Genomic DNA, 14,537 nt, shown 5'->3' with positions numbered 1-14,537 from the left:
AACTACAACTGTAGTTGTTAAAAGAGCGTAGGCGCAAAATTTCGGACCAATAATCTTTAAACGTATTAATTTTTTTCGAATCCTAAGAAAACTAATAAATATTTTTGGAAAATTTGAACGCAGAATGAAAGATTACATTACCGAGGGCTGAAAGTCCCTTGGAATAAACAAAATGTTTCTTTTGAATGAGATATTTGAAATTACAAATCACACTTAATATTCTCTTTTCCTTTTACCCCTGTAACATATTAGAATAAAAATTATAGAAGTCTTCAGGGACTTTCGGCCCCCGGTAATAATGTAATCTTTCATTCTACGTTTAAATGTTTAAATAATACTTATTAGCTTTCTCAGGACTCGAAAAAATAATGCATTTTAAAAGCATTGACCAGAAATTTTGCGCCTATGCTATTAATGTAGCTGTAGTTTATTTTGTATTGATTTATTTATTATTTATTTTTTCAGTACCTAGTTTTAGGTAGTTATTACGTTTTAATAAAATAATATTTAAGTGTTTTTTTTTACTTAAATAATTATAATAAATTATATAACGATCCAAATAATGAAATATTTACATTTATTTATTTATTTAGAATTTAACACTTACGATATAATACAAAATACGAATAATATAATAATAGTAAGTAAATAGTATTTACATACATGAATTAGGTAATAATCAGCTAGGATACGAGATTTTCATCTATAAACGACAATTTTTAAACTGTTAAATAGAGAATCCAGTAGATTAAAGGGCCGGTTGTTCGAACGCTAATCAGAAATAGAATCAACTGATCATTATCAAATATTTAATTACTGTCAATGTCAACTTTGATTGGGTTGCTGAAAACATAATTGATTACAATTATGAGAGTAATTGATTAATTAATCAATTATGTTAATAATTGTTACGTTAATTGATAATTAATAATTAATTAATCAATCAATTATGTTAATTATCATAATGATAATTGATTACAATCAACTGATTGGCGTACGAACAACGGATTTTGTTATTTGATGGTTGTTAAGGGGACTAAAAGAATAACATTGGCAACATTGATTTTAATAACAGAATAATTTTTGACCTAGCGTACCTTTTCGTGACAAATCGGATATTTTTCGAGCGATCATCGGATAATCTAGAGAAATGCGATTGGCATCACTGAGTTACTAAAACCACCTTACTAAACCCTACTCCTCTTTCACTTTGTCTCATTTCATTTCCGGAGTAGTATAGTGAGAATTTATTTTTATGAATTTCTCCCTGACCCTTCCATCTGATTTGTAGTGTCAATATTTCACAAATTTGTAAAATATATACAATTTTTAATTCTGTATGTAACATTATTTTATTGTCCATTAATATAATAAATGTTAGTTGTTGTCTGTAAACATTCTAATGTTACATAGTTTATGTGAATATTGTTTGTACCATAATAAATATTTTAAATTTATATATCAATATCTCGCATCAATCTTTTTTTATTAAATCATAATGAAAGTATTGTAAATGTTTTATCTTCTGCTTTCTTCTGCACAAACAACCTTATTGAACAATAACAACAAAAACGTTGTGGTTACGTTAAAAATATGCGTTTGCGTGTTTACAAGTTCAAACTGTAGAAATGTACACAAACAAGACTAAAATGTGACAAATGAAATGATAGGAAAATGAAAAACCCACAGAGAACACAAAAAGGAACGTGTCAAGTCCACAGAAATTTAATATTTCTATGAGTCCTATGGATAAACCAAACAACAATCAAAGACATACGTCTGACACGGTTTTTATTAACTTTTTAAATTGATATCCAGTATTATTTCCATAAAAGGAAAATATAGAATTAATTAAACATAAATATAGATCCAGAAAAAAAATACTACATCAGTTAAATACTTCAGAATAAGTCAGAATTTTGAAAAAAACAATTTGTGATGGTCTTATGCCATATGGCAATAAGGGTCATAATTATAATGGAATAGAATCATAGCAGTGGGGGTGAAACGTCACACTTTTTCGGTCTATTATCGTAAAACTTTAACAATTCATTTGGTAAAGTCGATAACCATCAATACATACTTATATGTCACTCGTCGATACTCAATCAGCTGTTCTAACCCTACTATTTACCGTACAATAAAAAATGCTACTGTTAACAGTCTTGCAGCCTAGAAGTAATAAACTATTCCAAAATAGCAGGTAAGTTAGTTAAAATTACGGTTACCGAATTGCTTTAAATATCCATTCGACAAACGACAAATTACAATATTTATATTTGTTTGTTTTATTCTAGGTTCCAACTGTTGATTTCGGTGCCCCAATGAGATTATAATTGTTAGAAAACAATGCAACGGAAAAACTATATATTACTATAAATTATCGCAAAATAATCCAACATTTGCCAACATCTCAGCATACAGAGTGAGTATTGCAACTTAATTGGAATTTATTATAAACTTTGATTAAAGATATTCAAATAAACAATCGCTTTACTAAACGGTTCTATTTCAATTTTAGGTATTATTCAGAAGAAACTATCGCTTACAATGGGTTCCGGACTAAACATAGCTTCAAATGAAGTAACTCTTGACAACAATATGATGTATTTATTGTAATGAAATTATTTGTGAACAATAAAATCTTTCAGTGGCCTTTAAAGTCTACTAACTATTTTAAATAACCAAAAGTGAGTACAACAGACCTACAAATGAATTGTATATATTCGGCCAAGTGAATGAAAATTAACAAAACTGCATAAAACAACATAGTCTAATCTCTAAGTGCAAAATCAAAACGTAACGTTCCCCCCTCAGTTGAAGAAAATTTACGCCGGTAAATTTTAAAATTCAGAAGCAGGCTTAAGGTCCTTAGCGTTCCATACACCTTTGAAATTACCAAATTGATCTTTGAGCTCATAGGTCCAAGGTGAAAGTCTCTTACTTATAAGAAATGGTCCCAAATATTTTGGAGCTAACTTATGAGAAATGTATTTAGCAGCATCAGAAATAACAAAATTTTTCCTATATACCAGTTGATTAGGCAAAAAATTCTTCTGCCCTTCTCCGTAAATTATACCGTCTGGCACTCTTCTCGGAAGCCTTAAGTAACCTCTTCTTGACATCTTCGTACATTTGCCTAAATCCTTGAGTCCTTGTCTCATAACTCTGATAACCATTTCCATCCAACTGTTTCATAGTATCGTAATCCTTACCGTTTAATACCATATTTCGTCCAAAGTTAACAAAATAAGGGCTATGCTTAGTGGCTTCATGTACAGCAGTTCTACAAGCACACGATACCTTCTGTAAATTTTCGTCCCACTTTCTGTGGGTTTCGGAGACATATAACGATATCATAGTTTTAAGGGTTTGATTATATCGTTCTGAAGGATTACATTGGGGTGGTAATAGGCATTAAATCTAAGTCGTACTCCATAGTCTATCATTAATTTCTTAAATTTACTGGAACGATACTGAGGTCCATTATCACATATGAGCATTTACTAAAATTATCTGTCACCACTAAAATTTATTTATAACCATTACTAGAGGGTGGTAGTGGTCCAATAAAATCCGTACTTACAACTTCCCAAGGATATGAAGCTTGTGGTTGAGGGGTCATAAGTCCATTAGGCCCTCTTCTATCTGGTTTGTGTCTACCACACGTTTCTCAACCTCTTACATATCTCGTAACATCACAACGCATCTTTGGCCAGACGTATTTTTTCGCCAAGCGAGAGTAAGTCTTAAAAACTCCAGTATGCCCTGACATCGCTGGATCATGACATTTCGAGATTATTTCTTTCCTAAGTTCTTTTGGAACAACTTCTTTCCAATTTTCGGACTCACTAGACAAATCTGGATGTCTAGGTCTAACATACTTATACAATCTAGAGTCACAAATTCTCCATTGAGAAAATTTCAATGATTCCTTTTCCACTTTATTTAACATCTTCCGATACCAAGTATCCTTTATCTCATGATTATTGTCCAAATTCTTATGTATAGAATCAATACAAGGAACGGCTCTTGACAAAGTATCAGGTACCACTTGTTCTTTCCCCTTTCTATAAATGATATTAAAATCTTATTGCTGAAGTTTCAGTGCCCATCTTGCCAATCTACCTATGGGATCCTTCAAGTTCTATAACCGTACGAGAGAATAATGATCAGTAATAACGCTAAATGGTACTGCCTCGATGTAAGGTCGAAGTTTTTCTATTGCCCAGAGAACAGCTAAACATTCCCTCTCAGTGGTAGTAAAATTACGTTCCTGCTTACTAAGGGATCTCGATAAATAGCAAATTACTAGATCTCCATTATCCGAGGGTTGTGACAAGACCGCACCAATTCAATATCCTGATGCATCTGTCTGAATAACAAAAGGCAAATTATAATCTGGACAACTTCACACGGGAGCAGTTACTAAATGTTCTTTAATTTTATCGAATGATTTCTGACAATCTTCAGACCAGTAGAATTTCTTCGACTTTTTAACTAAGCAAAATCTGGTATAAAATTGCGGTACCACGAGAATGTACCGACGACTCTTCTTACTTCAGTGACATTCTTAGGTATTGGAAGTTGTAACATGGCACTAACTTTATCAGAATCTACATGCAATCCGTTTCTATCAACAATGTAACCTAAGTACTTCATTTCTGGCTTGCAAAATTGATATTTTTCTCTGCTAACCGTTAAGTTAGCCTCCCGTAGCCGACGAAAAACTTCCTCTAAAATAGCCAAATGTTGTTCGAATGTTTCGCTTATGATCACAACATCATCAAGATACACAAAAACATTAGGTTCAAGTTCAGGTCCCAAGATTGTATCAATTAATCTTTGCCAAGTAGCAGGGGCGTTGTGTAATCCAAACGGCATTCTTTTAAATTGATAAAGTCCACGTCCAGGAACAGAAAAAGCTGTATAAGGTCTAGACTGAGGTGCCACACTAATTTGCCAATAGGCTGATTTAATATCTAGTGACGAAAGATATTGAGCATTTCTTAATTTATCCAATGTACTAGAAACATATGGTAAGGGATAACTATCTCTTTTAGTAACAGCGTTCAACTTACGATAATCCACACAAAATCTATATCCTCCATCTTTCTTCTTTACAAGCAGTATAGGCGACGACTAAGGGCTATTGGATTTCTCTATGACATCCTGTTCTAACATAAGTTGCAGTTCCTGATCGATATGTTTCTGAATAATAGGGGAGACAGGGTAATAACGTTGCTTAATTGGTGGAGAGTTAGTAATAATTACATGTTCACAGAGATCTGTACATCCAAGTCAATTTGCCATTAAAGAAAAAGTTCTCATAACGACGGCATTGAGTTTTGCTTCCTGTTGTGATGTCAAAACAGTTTGTCCTCTAATGTGATCAACTGTGTCAATCATATATGGCTCCTCTGAGAACTTCCAGTCGTTACTTCTAAGGTCTGGGACAATTTCCATTAATTTTCAAAAATCTGTACCCAAGATAAGTACGTGAGGAAAGTCTGGTACAATTAGTACTCTTACCAGTTTTGTCTTATGCTTCAGTGTAATGGGTATTCTTACTTCTCCTACGCTCTGATAACTATGTTGATTAGCTACTCTACACATTACTTTCTGACTTGTATCTAAAGAAAGATTAAATTTTCTAAACAGTTCCCAACCTTTACTACCAATCATAGTGGTATTAGCTCCAGAATCCAAAAGTCCCATGATAGTTTTACCAAAAATGTCTACTTTTACATAAGGTCTTTCATCATCACGGGCATGTTCCAAAATAAAATCTAATACAGGTTTAAACTTATCGGCCGAGTCGAAATTCTGAGCGCCTATAGTTCGACCCACTAATGAAGCCTCTGTTCGTTTCCCTGGTTACGGTTACAATAATTCGGACATGTCCTCACCGTAAAACCTTCTTTATTACATTTAAAGCATTTCTTCTTTGTCACAGTTACACAACCAATCGCTTTATGACCGGGTTGATTGCACTTGAAGCATACTATTTCTTTAGTTCTAGGAGAATCCTTTCTATTCTCAGCTAAAGATGAAGTAGAAGATGAAAATCGTGATTGTTCTTGATCAGTCGAACTAATTGAGTTGACGTCCACATAAGCTAAGTCCCGTTCTATCAAATTTCCTCTCCGTGAAGACGTAGGTTCAACATAACTATTGATTAGGTCTCTCCTAGCGACAAACAGATCTAAGTTCAGCCACAGACGTAGGCAACGGTTCTCGCAATCTCTCTTGATAAAAAGGGTGTAAATTTCTCAGAATAATTGACAGCTTAACTTCTTCAGAGACAACACATCCAAGTCGGCCAAAATAACTTAACATAATAGCTAGGTATATTCCAATGGATTCAGAAGAATGTTGAGTCCTCTTCCTAATCTCTTCGAATAAATCATCTGTATGACTTGAAGATAAATATTCTGCTCTAACCTCGCTTACCAACTCACTCCAACTCGTAACTCTTTTTCTACAATACTTATAAAATTTATAAGCTTTACCAGAAAATAAATCAATTCCAGAGTCCAGCATATCCTGTTCAGTTACATTTCTAGCTTGTCTCAGTTCTACGACTTGTTCAAAAAAAGCATTAATAGACATTCCTCTAATACCACCAGTAAACTTCTGTAGATTCCGTTTATACGGAGGTATACTTTTCATATTACTAGATAAATTTCGACGAGCAGTAGAATGGCTTGGTCCTGGTTGAGCTAAATTTTCAACGGGGGAAGACACAAGAACATTTGTTATGCCTTGCTGAAAGGAAGTATTTACCTGACTCATTTGAGCTTGAACCAACGAAAGAGCAGGAGGTTGCGCAGGTTTACTCTTCAGAGCATCACGTTTAACAGCAAATGTATCCATTGAACTCAAAACAACAGCCACTAATTCTGATTTCTTCATCATCTCTTCTGCTACTTCACTGTCCATATTCTCAATGCGTCCCAATACGTGACTAAGTTTAGTCTGAATCTTAACTGCTTCTGTAGTAAGTTTACTTTCTGTCAAGTCACTAATCATCGATTCAATTTCTTTTAATTTCTTCTCTACATACTCCAAATCCTCAGCAAAACTAAAAGGATACTTTGGATATTTCAAACTGTCACCTTCTTTTTCCAACTGAATGGCTCTGGCCAGTCTTTGTCGCATCTCATCGACTGTTCCCACAGCAATACCTCTGATAGCCACTTCGTAAGACAATTCTTCCTTGTCAAGTCGGTTTATGTGCATTTTTCGAGACATTTTTAATATTACAAGAAATACCTAACCCCAAAAGAAACAAAATGTGCAAAACTATTTAGATACACCTCAAATTCCAGTAAAAAAAAAATCGAAATAAATAACGTTACCTATAAAAAAAAGTCTAAATATGACCGTCTACATCAATATTCTCAAATCACTGATTTGTTGTTACTATCAATAGTTAAAAATAAATTTTTCTTAATAGGGCCCCGCGGTGGGCGACAAAAATTGTTACCTCATAAAATTGATGGTAAGGTATCAATTTCAAATGGTCCTGCTTGTCAGTTGGCAGAAGGCATTTGGCACCGGCTCACTCAGTGGAGACGGGAGTGGATTAATTTTAAAAGATTTCTTTGATATAATTCAAGGGCGCCAGGTAAATTCTAGGGCCAAATGCTAAGTTATTCTTCCTCATACTAATCTACCAAATGAAGGAGAAATAACAAGCATAACTACTTATTTGGACCTTTATTACAAACTAAATATATTACAAATATATAAAAAAAAACCCAAAGGCAAAATAAAATGAAACAGTGATTTGAGAACTAAAAACAAAAAAAAATGAATTCAAACACGCTAATAATATTTATAATTAAATCAAATTAAGAAAATGTAAAAAAATAATATCACCAATATTTATTTCCCGAAACCATATTTACTGTATATTTATCAGAATCTAAGATATTCCTTGAAAATTAAATAAAATATTATCAGTTCTGACTTGGTTACTATTATGTATAAATGTATTTATAAAATTTGTTCAGTAGCAAAAGAAATACCCCAACATATGCATATCTAGGAGCGCACAAGGTATAATGTATTTCAGTGTACTTTAAATAAAAGAAACATTAACATACTGGATACTCCTTTCTCAAACTAAATGTCTACTTATCTGTGATCTACTAAACTCTTCTTAAGTTCCCAAGTTCTACGTGGTACAACAGCTTCGATAAGTAAATCATTCAGAAAATACATCTCAAAATTTTACTAGCACATGCTCATCAAATCATACAGCAAGCCAAAATAAGAATACTGGTAACAAGAATAAAAAAATACATCTACGACTACAAGTACAGGGAAAAGGACAACCCTAAAACAAAACTATTCCTAATTAATAATTTATATTCACAATATTCAAAGCCTACCTTCCACTAGAAGGGTTATTCAGTGCCGGTTGTTCGTTGACAACGACTCCTCTATTAGAGATTAATTATACCTTCTACAAATTCCAAACCATAACTAACAAGTCATCAACAATGATAAGAATTCTTCAAATAAAATTAACATGAAATAAAACTCCCTAGTGTAGTTGGTATATTTAATAAAAATTCTAAAAAATTTTTAAAAATCCAAACGGATTACGTTCAAAACTTTTTCGGACTTATCAGTCCATCATCAGTGAACCTAAAAGTAAAAAGGGTGAAATTAGTAAAATTGAAAAGGGTGAAATTTTGAATGTTAAAAATTGAAAAGTGTGGTTACGATTACTTACTCTCTGTCCTTGCTAAATAGCCACAACGTAAAAGCACCGTATACCGTCCGGTCTCCCAATTCCGTCCGACAAAGAAATTGCGCTCTATACCTCAGAGTTTCGTCGCAATCAGACGGCCGAGTAGAATTTTTGATAGGTTATATCCCCACTCATTCTACTTTTAGCACGCAGACATTTTACGTTTACTGTTGTCAGTGCGATTCAGTTCATTGCAAGTGCATGTCTTGTTTTAAGCTATACTGATTCCAAAAAAACATAAAGGTAAGGAATACTTATTTTCCATATTTTATAGATACTACGTTTAACAGTTATGTTTTTACTTATTTATTAGAATCTTTCATATTTATTTATTGTAAATATACATATATTTTTGTAATTTTTTTCGAACAATAGATTTTATTACCGAAATTAAAGTGGACGGAATAGGGTAATGCAGAATATCAAGGGGTTCTTGATACCGTCCTAGCGGACGGTATTAGGGATTAACTCCTTCAGTTTCAAACGCTTTGTAAATATAAGTCTTAGTTAAATAATATAATCCGACATATTTTAACCATAATATATATTTTGCTCCGTTTAAAAACCTAAATACGACCTATTATAGGTACAACTCATTTTAAGAAAATTAGTGTCAACTATTAAGTGAATTCGAAAATTCAATTTAAAATTTAACCCAAGAATGATGCATTTATTACCTATTCTAGATTTAATGTGTAAGTTTGGTTTAGTTTTTATTTGTAAAAAATGTTTATGGTAGTTCTTCCTCTCAGTTTGTATTATCAAGTATGATAAAAATGACTATCTAATTAGTAAAACTCATTTAAAGGAATTGGACGGACACAGGAACCTTCTGTCCTATATCCGTCCATGGTGGACGGACAGAGCTACCTCAAACTCCTGTTACCGACCCCATAAAATAAAAACTAATAAAATATTTTTTTTTCAGTTTTTTATTATCTGCAACTATGGTATACAAAAAGCGGATGAAGTATCCCCGAGAGAATATCCAAAAAGCTATAGAAGATATTAATTTGAAACGTTTAAGTATTCGACAAGCCTCCAAAATATACAATGTGCCTAAAAGTACTTTGTTAGATACTATGAAAGAAAAGTACAAAACTCCGGGCAATATTGGAGGGCCAACAGTTTTGTCCAGTTCCGAAGAAGACTTGATTATAAAATGGATAATCGAAATGGGTAACGTGGGATTCCCGGTAACAAGATCTCAACTTGTTGATTCTGTTTCAAAACTAATTCAAAATTTGAAACGAAAAACCCCATTTAAAAATTACATACCTGGTAAAAAATGGTACAATGGTTTTCTCGCTCGTCATCCAGAAATTTCAAAACGTGTTCCACAATCACTATCTTCTTGTAGAGCCGCAGTTACGGAACAAAATATAAGAAATTGGTTTACCCAAGTTCGGGATTATATGACAAAAATGAATTTTTTACACATTCTTGAAAACCCCAAGAGAATATTCAATTGTGATGAAAGTGGTTTCTATTTATCCCCTCAAGAAAAACAAGTGTTGGTTAGAAAAGGTGCAAAAAAGGTATACAGTCGCATAGCTAATGACGAAAAAGAATGTCTTACAGTTTTGCTAACTGTTGGAGCTGATGGTTCTGTACCTCCGCCATTAGTTTTGTATCCCTACAAACGGTATGTGTCAGCTGCAATAATAACGAACATGCCAAACCAGTGGGGAGTTGGGCACTCTGAATCTGGTTGGATGACAAGTGAGACATTTTATGAATACGTTACAAATGTATTTTTTCCCTGGTTGGAAAAGAACAGTGTTCCACTCCCAGTGATATTGTTTCTGGATGGACACTCTTCCCACATCAATCTGCCTATTACTGAATTCTGCAAAGAAAAAGGTATTATTTTAACAGCATTTTACCCCAACGCAACTCACCGATTACAGCCGTTAGATGTTGGTGTTTTTTATCCCATTAAAAATAACTGGCGAAAAGATGTTCGATCTTGGCGTATGGAGAATAACGGAAGAAAACTTCAACGGGCTGAGTTTGCAAAACTCTTAGACAAAACTTTGAAGGCTACAGTCTGTACATCGATAATAAAAAGTGCATTTGAATCATGTGGACTCTCTCCGTTTAACGAAAATCGCATTGATTATTCAAAATTAATAAAACCAATAGAACAAAAAGATTCTGATGATAAAATAACTGAATCAACATCCACTACAACTGTTAATGTTTATGATTCTAAACTACTTCGAGAGGTAGAGATACGTTTAAAGCCAGAGGTTGTTAACCGTTTTAGGATTGCTGAATCAGCGGCCCAACTAGAAGAAAAATATGTAGCATTGTATGATTTCTGGAAGAGTCTTCATCCACAAAATGTCGATCATGATAAAACTTTGGAAAACAATTTGCCAATTAATGCTGCTAACGAGACCATTGTTGACATACACTTCGATGAAAACTTTTGGTTTTGCAATAATGATACAATTGAAGCTACAGTCAAAGCAGATGGAGCATTGGTCTTAATTCCTTCACAGAATAGCAATTCTAGTTCGCCAAAACCTGGTCCATCAGCATCCAAGAACAATGATTGTGAGAATATAGACTATTATTTAGCAGTAAGTTCACCCCAAGAAAAAACACCACCTAAGAACAAAATAGTAAACACAACTCCTTGTAATAGCCCATTAAAAGATGATTCAATAGGTATAGTTTATTCTGATCAAAAAAGACAAGTACAAAATCAAGAAAAAACCCCACTTAAGCAAATTACAACAACATCAGAGAATAATAGTAAATATCCAACACCTTTCAAAAAAGCACTATTTTGGCCGGAAAGTTCTGCAAAGAAAAAAAATAATAGCACAGAAGACACCAAGGAAAGGAAAAAACCAAAGATTTATCCTACAGTAGCTATAAGTGATGAATTTATGGAACATCAACGAAGACTCAAAAAAGAAAAAGAGGAAAAAGAAAATGAGAAATGTGAACGAATCCGAAAGAGGAAAGCAAAAACAGAGATTCAACAAGCAAAAAAGAAAAAGTGTCCTCCAAAACACACACCAGGCATAGATACTGGTAATAATAATACGGAAAACATAAATAAAAAGAATATAGAAATATATTCAAAGGACGATTTTGTGTTGGTTCAGTACGACAGTGAATATTTCCCTGGTGTAGTTCTGGAACGAAGCAATGATACTTTGAGAGTTAAAAGTATGACTATGAATGGAAAGTACTGGAAATGGCCAGATAGAGATGACATTTTAAATTATGACTTTGATGATGTAGTTTGTAAGATTGCGAGACCTTCACTCATAAATAAACGCGGCGCCTATGAAGTTCCAGAAATTGAAAACCTAAAAAAATGAAGTCTTTTTTTTTTATTATTTAATTCATTTGCAGTCATTAAGTTCGTTTCAAAACTTTGTACTTAAATAAAACTTATTTTTAAATTATTTGTTTTGTTTTTTGGCCATTTTTTTGCAAATTTATTTAAAAATTATTCATAATGGGTTTTTTTTGTCATAACTAAATAAATAGGACGGATAACGGTACTCTTGTGGACGGAATTGGGAAAAAATCATTAATGTGGACGGAAAACGGCTATTTGCGAAATTTTTGCATTTGGTTTCTTAAATAAGCAATTTTGTTGAAATGACTACTGTTATTATTATAAATTTGGCTCTAGTAAGAATTAATAATGCATAATAGCTTATAGACAGAATTACTTTAAATTTCAATGATTCGGAATTGATCTTTCAAACAATTTTATATATACCACTTATAACCGGTCGGAATTCGGTGCTCTTCGATGCCAAACACTGGTCAAGATGAATGTTCTAACTACATGGTGAAATCTGATCTACAATTTGGCTTACATTGGATGCCAACGGATTAGTACTAGGTACATGATGCTCTACTCCATTAATTAAGAGATTTTTTTTATTATTAGGTCTACATTGAACTACGTTTAGTCTGTCAATGATTTAGAAGGAAGTTGAAATACTTCAAATGTCAGTAACATTGACATCCAGGAAAGGGAATTTTTAAGGTATTAACCAAGGTCAAGATCCAATGTGGTTACGGAAATTTAAGTTTAAGACTGTGTTGAAATTTTAATTTTTAATATTAGAATTTAAATTTACTATTTTTATAAAAATATTACAACCATTACTATAAACCTGACTATAAAATTAAATTTGATCGAACTTATTGTCATAATATGGTAATGAAAACAAAATGTAAGATAGAATTATTGGTTAATAAAAGTTAATAATTTTTGGCCTAAAATAGCCTTGTGGGTGAAAGTTAAAACGTTGAAGTGATACAACAGTTGTTTAGTGTGTATAGAAATATAAATTTGTTAACTGTAATGTTGGTTGTATAAGTCTAGTAAGATATTGATTCTGTATGAAATTAACTATTTAAAAAAATTGGAGAGAATTGAGGTAACTGATATAAGATTGTTAAGTGAAAAATATAAATAATTGACTGAATGTGAAAATGTGTTAGTTATAGTCAAAAATATAGGAAATATAACATTATGCATAGAAAAGAAAATGGAATTATTTGATTGTTAAATTAAAACGAAGTTGATAAAATGTGTAAATGAACAAAAGATTCAAAAGAAGTGCGTCAACCGGATGCACAAGACACAAACTGTATTTGGAAAATAATTAAAAGTTAAAAATAGTAAAATAAGAATAAAGTTGTAAAGTTAGAGATTAGAGTGGCTAGAAAGTTAAATGCAACATATTAAAATTTTGAATTTTTAAGAAAAAATTTTTAAAAATGAAAAATAAAAAGAAAAAGAAAAATAAAATAAAAAGGAAAAAGGACCTGTATGAAAAAGAAGAATTAAATGAATAGCGTAGTAAAACATTTTGGAAAAGACCAACGAACGAAGTAAAGACCCAAGCGGCGAATAGACAAATAGATAAGGTCAATGATTTATGAAGGGAAAAGTAGGGTGAGAAAATGGCAAAGGGTGAATTAGTTGTGTTGGTGTTACTGGGGGTTGTAGAGTAAATGATTAGTATGAAAGGAGATTTTGGAAATAGAAGGAAGTGAAGTATGAAAAAGAATGAAAAAGAAGGTTAAGTTAAAGGTTTTATGGGTGAGGTCAGGAAAGTTGCTAAGTGTGAAGGATAAATTGAAAAAACAAGTAATTTAGGAAAAAAGTTGACGGTGAATGGGAGTAAAATTGCGATTAAGGGAGGTTTGTCTATTCACACAATTGGGACTGGACCTCAAGTCTCGGATAATCTCCAAATCCTCATACAAGTCCAATCGGAGTGTGTTTTTCTGCTGTATATTGTGCACCAACTGGACACCCTCAGGAATCTTAAGTTCATGTCTATTGACTTTAAGGTGATGTGAGAAAGAGGAAGTAGTATCTCTCTTACTATGTTCTAGGGATCTGGTGGCAAGAGATCTACAAGTTCTACCGATGTAGGTAGCATCACAATCTGAGCAAGAGAGTTTATATACACCACTACGGTTCATGTAGTTGATTGGATCCTTAGTATTGGTCAAACTCTTGTTAACGGTGTTATTAACTTTAAAAGAAATTTTTATATTATCACAGGAGTTGGTAATAATGTATTTAACTCTTTCAGATAGATTAGGGTTATGGAAAGGCAATGAAGCATAAATCGGAGTTGTTGTAGATGAAGTAGAAGAAAAAGCTGACTGTTGAAGTAATCTGAGCTCTCTTTTATGTTGGAATTTATTGATGATATCAGGATCATAACCATTGTTTATAGCAATCTGTTTAATGATGTTTAATTCTTTGTTAAAT

At 32.6% G+C, this 14,537-nt stretch overlaps 1 protein-coding gene and 1 long non-coding RNA gene across 2 annotated transcripts; both read left to right on the top strand.

Annotated features, from left to right (window-relative positions):
• The first annotated feature begins 2,107 nt into the window (after positions 1-2,107).
• LOC114346263 (uncharacterized) lies at positions 2,108-2,655 on the top strand. Its single transcript, XR_003654995.2, has 3 exons — positions 2,108-2,203; positions 2,298-2,425; positions 2,522-2,655. It is a non-coding gene; the product is annotated as an uncharacterized LOC114346263 (long non-coding RNA).
• Positions 2,656-8,778: 6,123 nt separating this feature from the next.
• LOC126893210 (uncharacterized) lies at positions 8,779-12,192 on the top strand. The gene is made up of 2 exons (XM_050663174.1): positions 8,779-9,007; positions 9,693-12,192. Exon 2 carries the CDS (start codon positions 9,712-9,714, stop codon positions 12,103-12,105), a length of 2,394 nt encoding a protein of 797 aa, XP_050519131.1. The 5' UTR covers positions 8,779-9,007; positions 9,693-9,711; the 3' UTR covers positions 12,106-12,192.
• Positions 12,193-14,537: the final 2,345 nt, after the last annotated feature.

The sequence above is a fragment of the Diabrotica virgifera genome, chromosome 10 (genome assembly GCF_917563875.1).
Source record: "Diabrotica virgifera virgifera chromosome 10, PGI_DIABVI_V3a".
Classification (NCBI taxonomy): domain Eukaryota; kingdom Metazoa; phylum Arthropoda; class Insecta; order Coleoptera; family Chrysomelidae; genus Diabrotica; species Diabrotica virgifera.
Note: the sequence above shows the minus strand (reverse complement) of the source record. Positions and strands in the feature narration are given on the sequence as shown.

Coding starts and splice junctions, on each gene's coding strand:
- LOC126893210 (XM_050663174.1), top strand. CDS start 9,712: ATGGTATACAAAAAGCGGATGAAGTATCCCCGAGAGAATATCCAAAAA.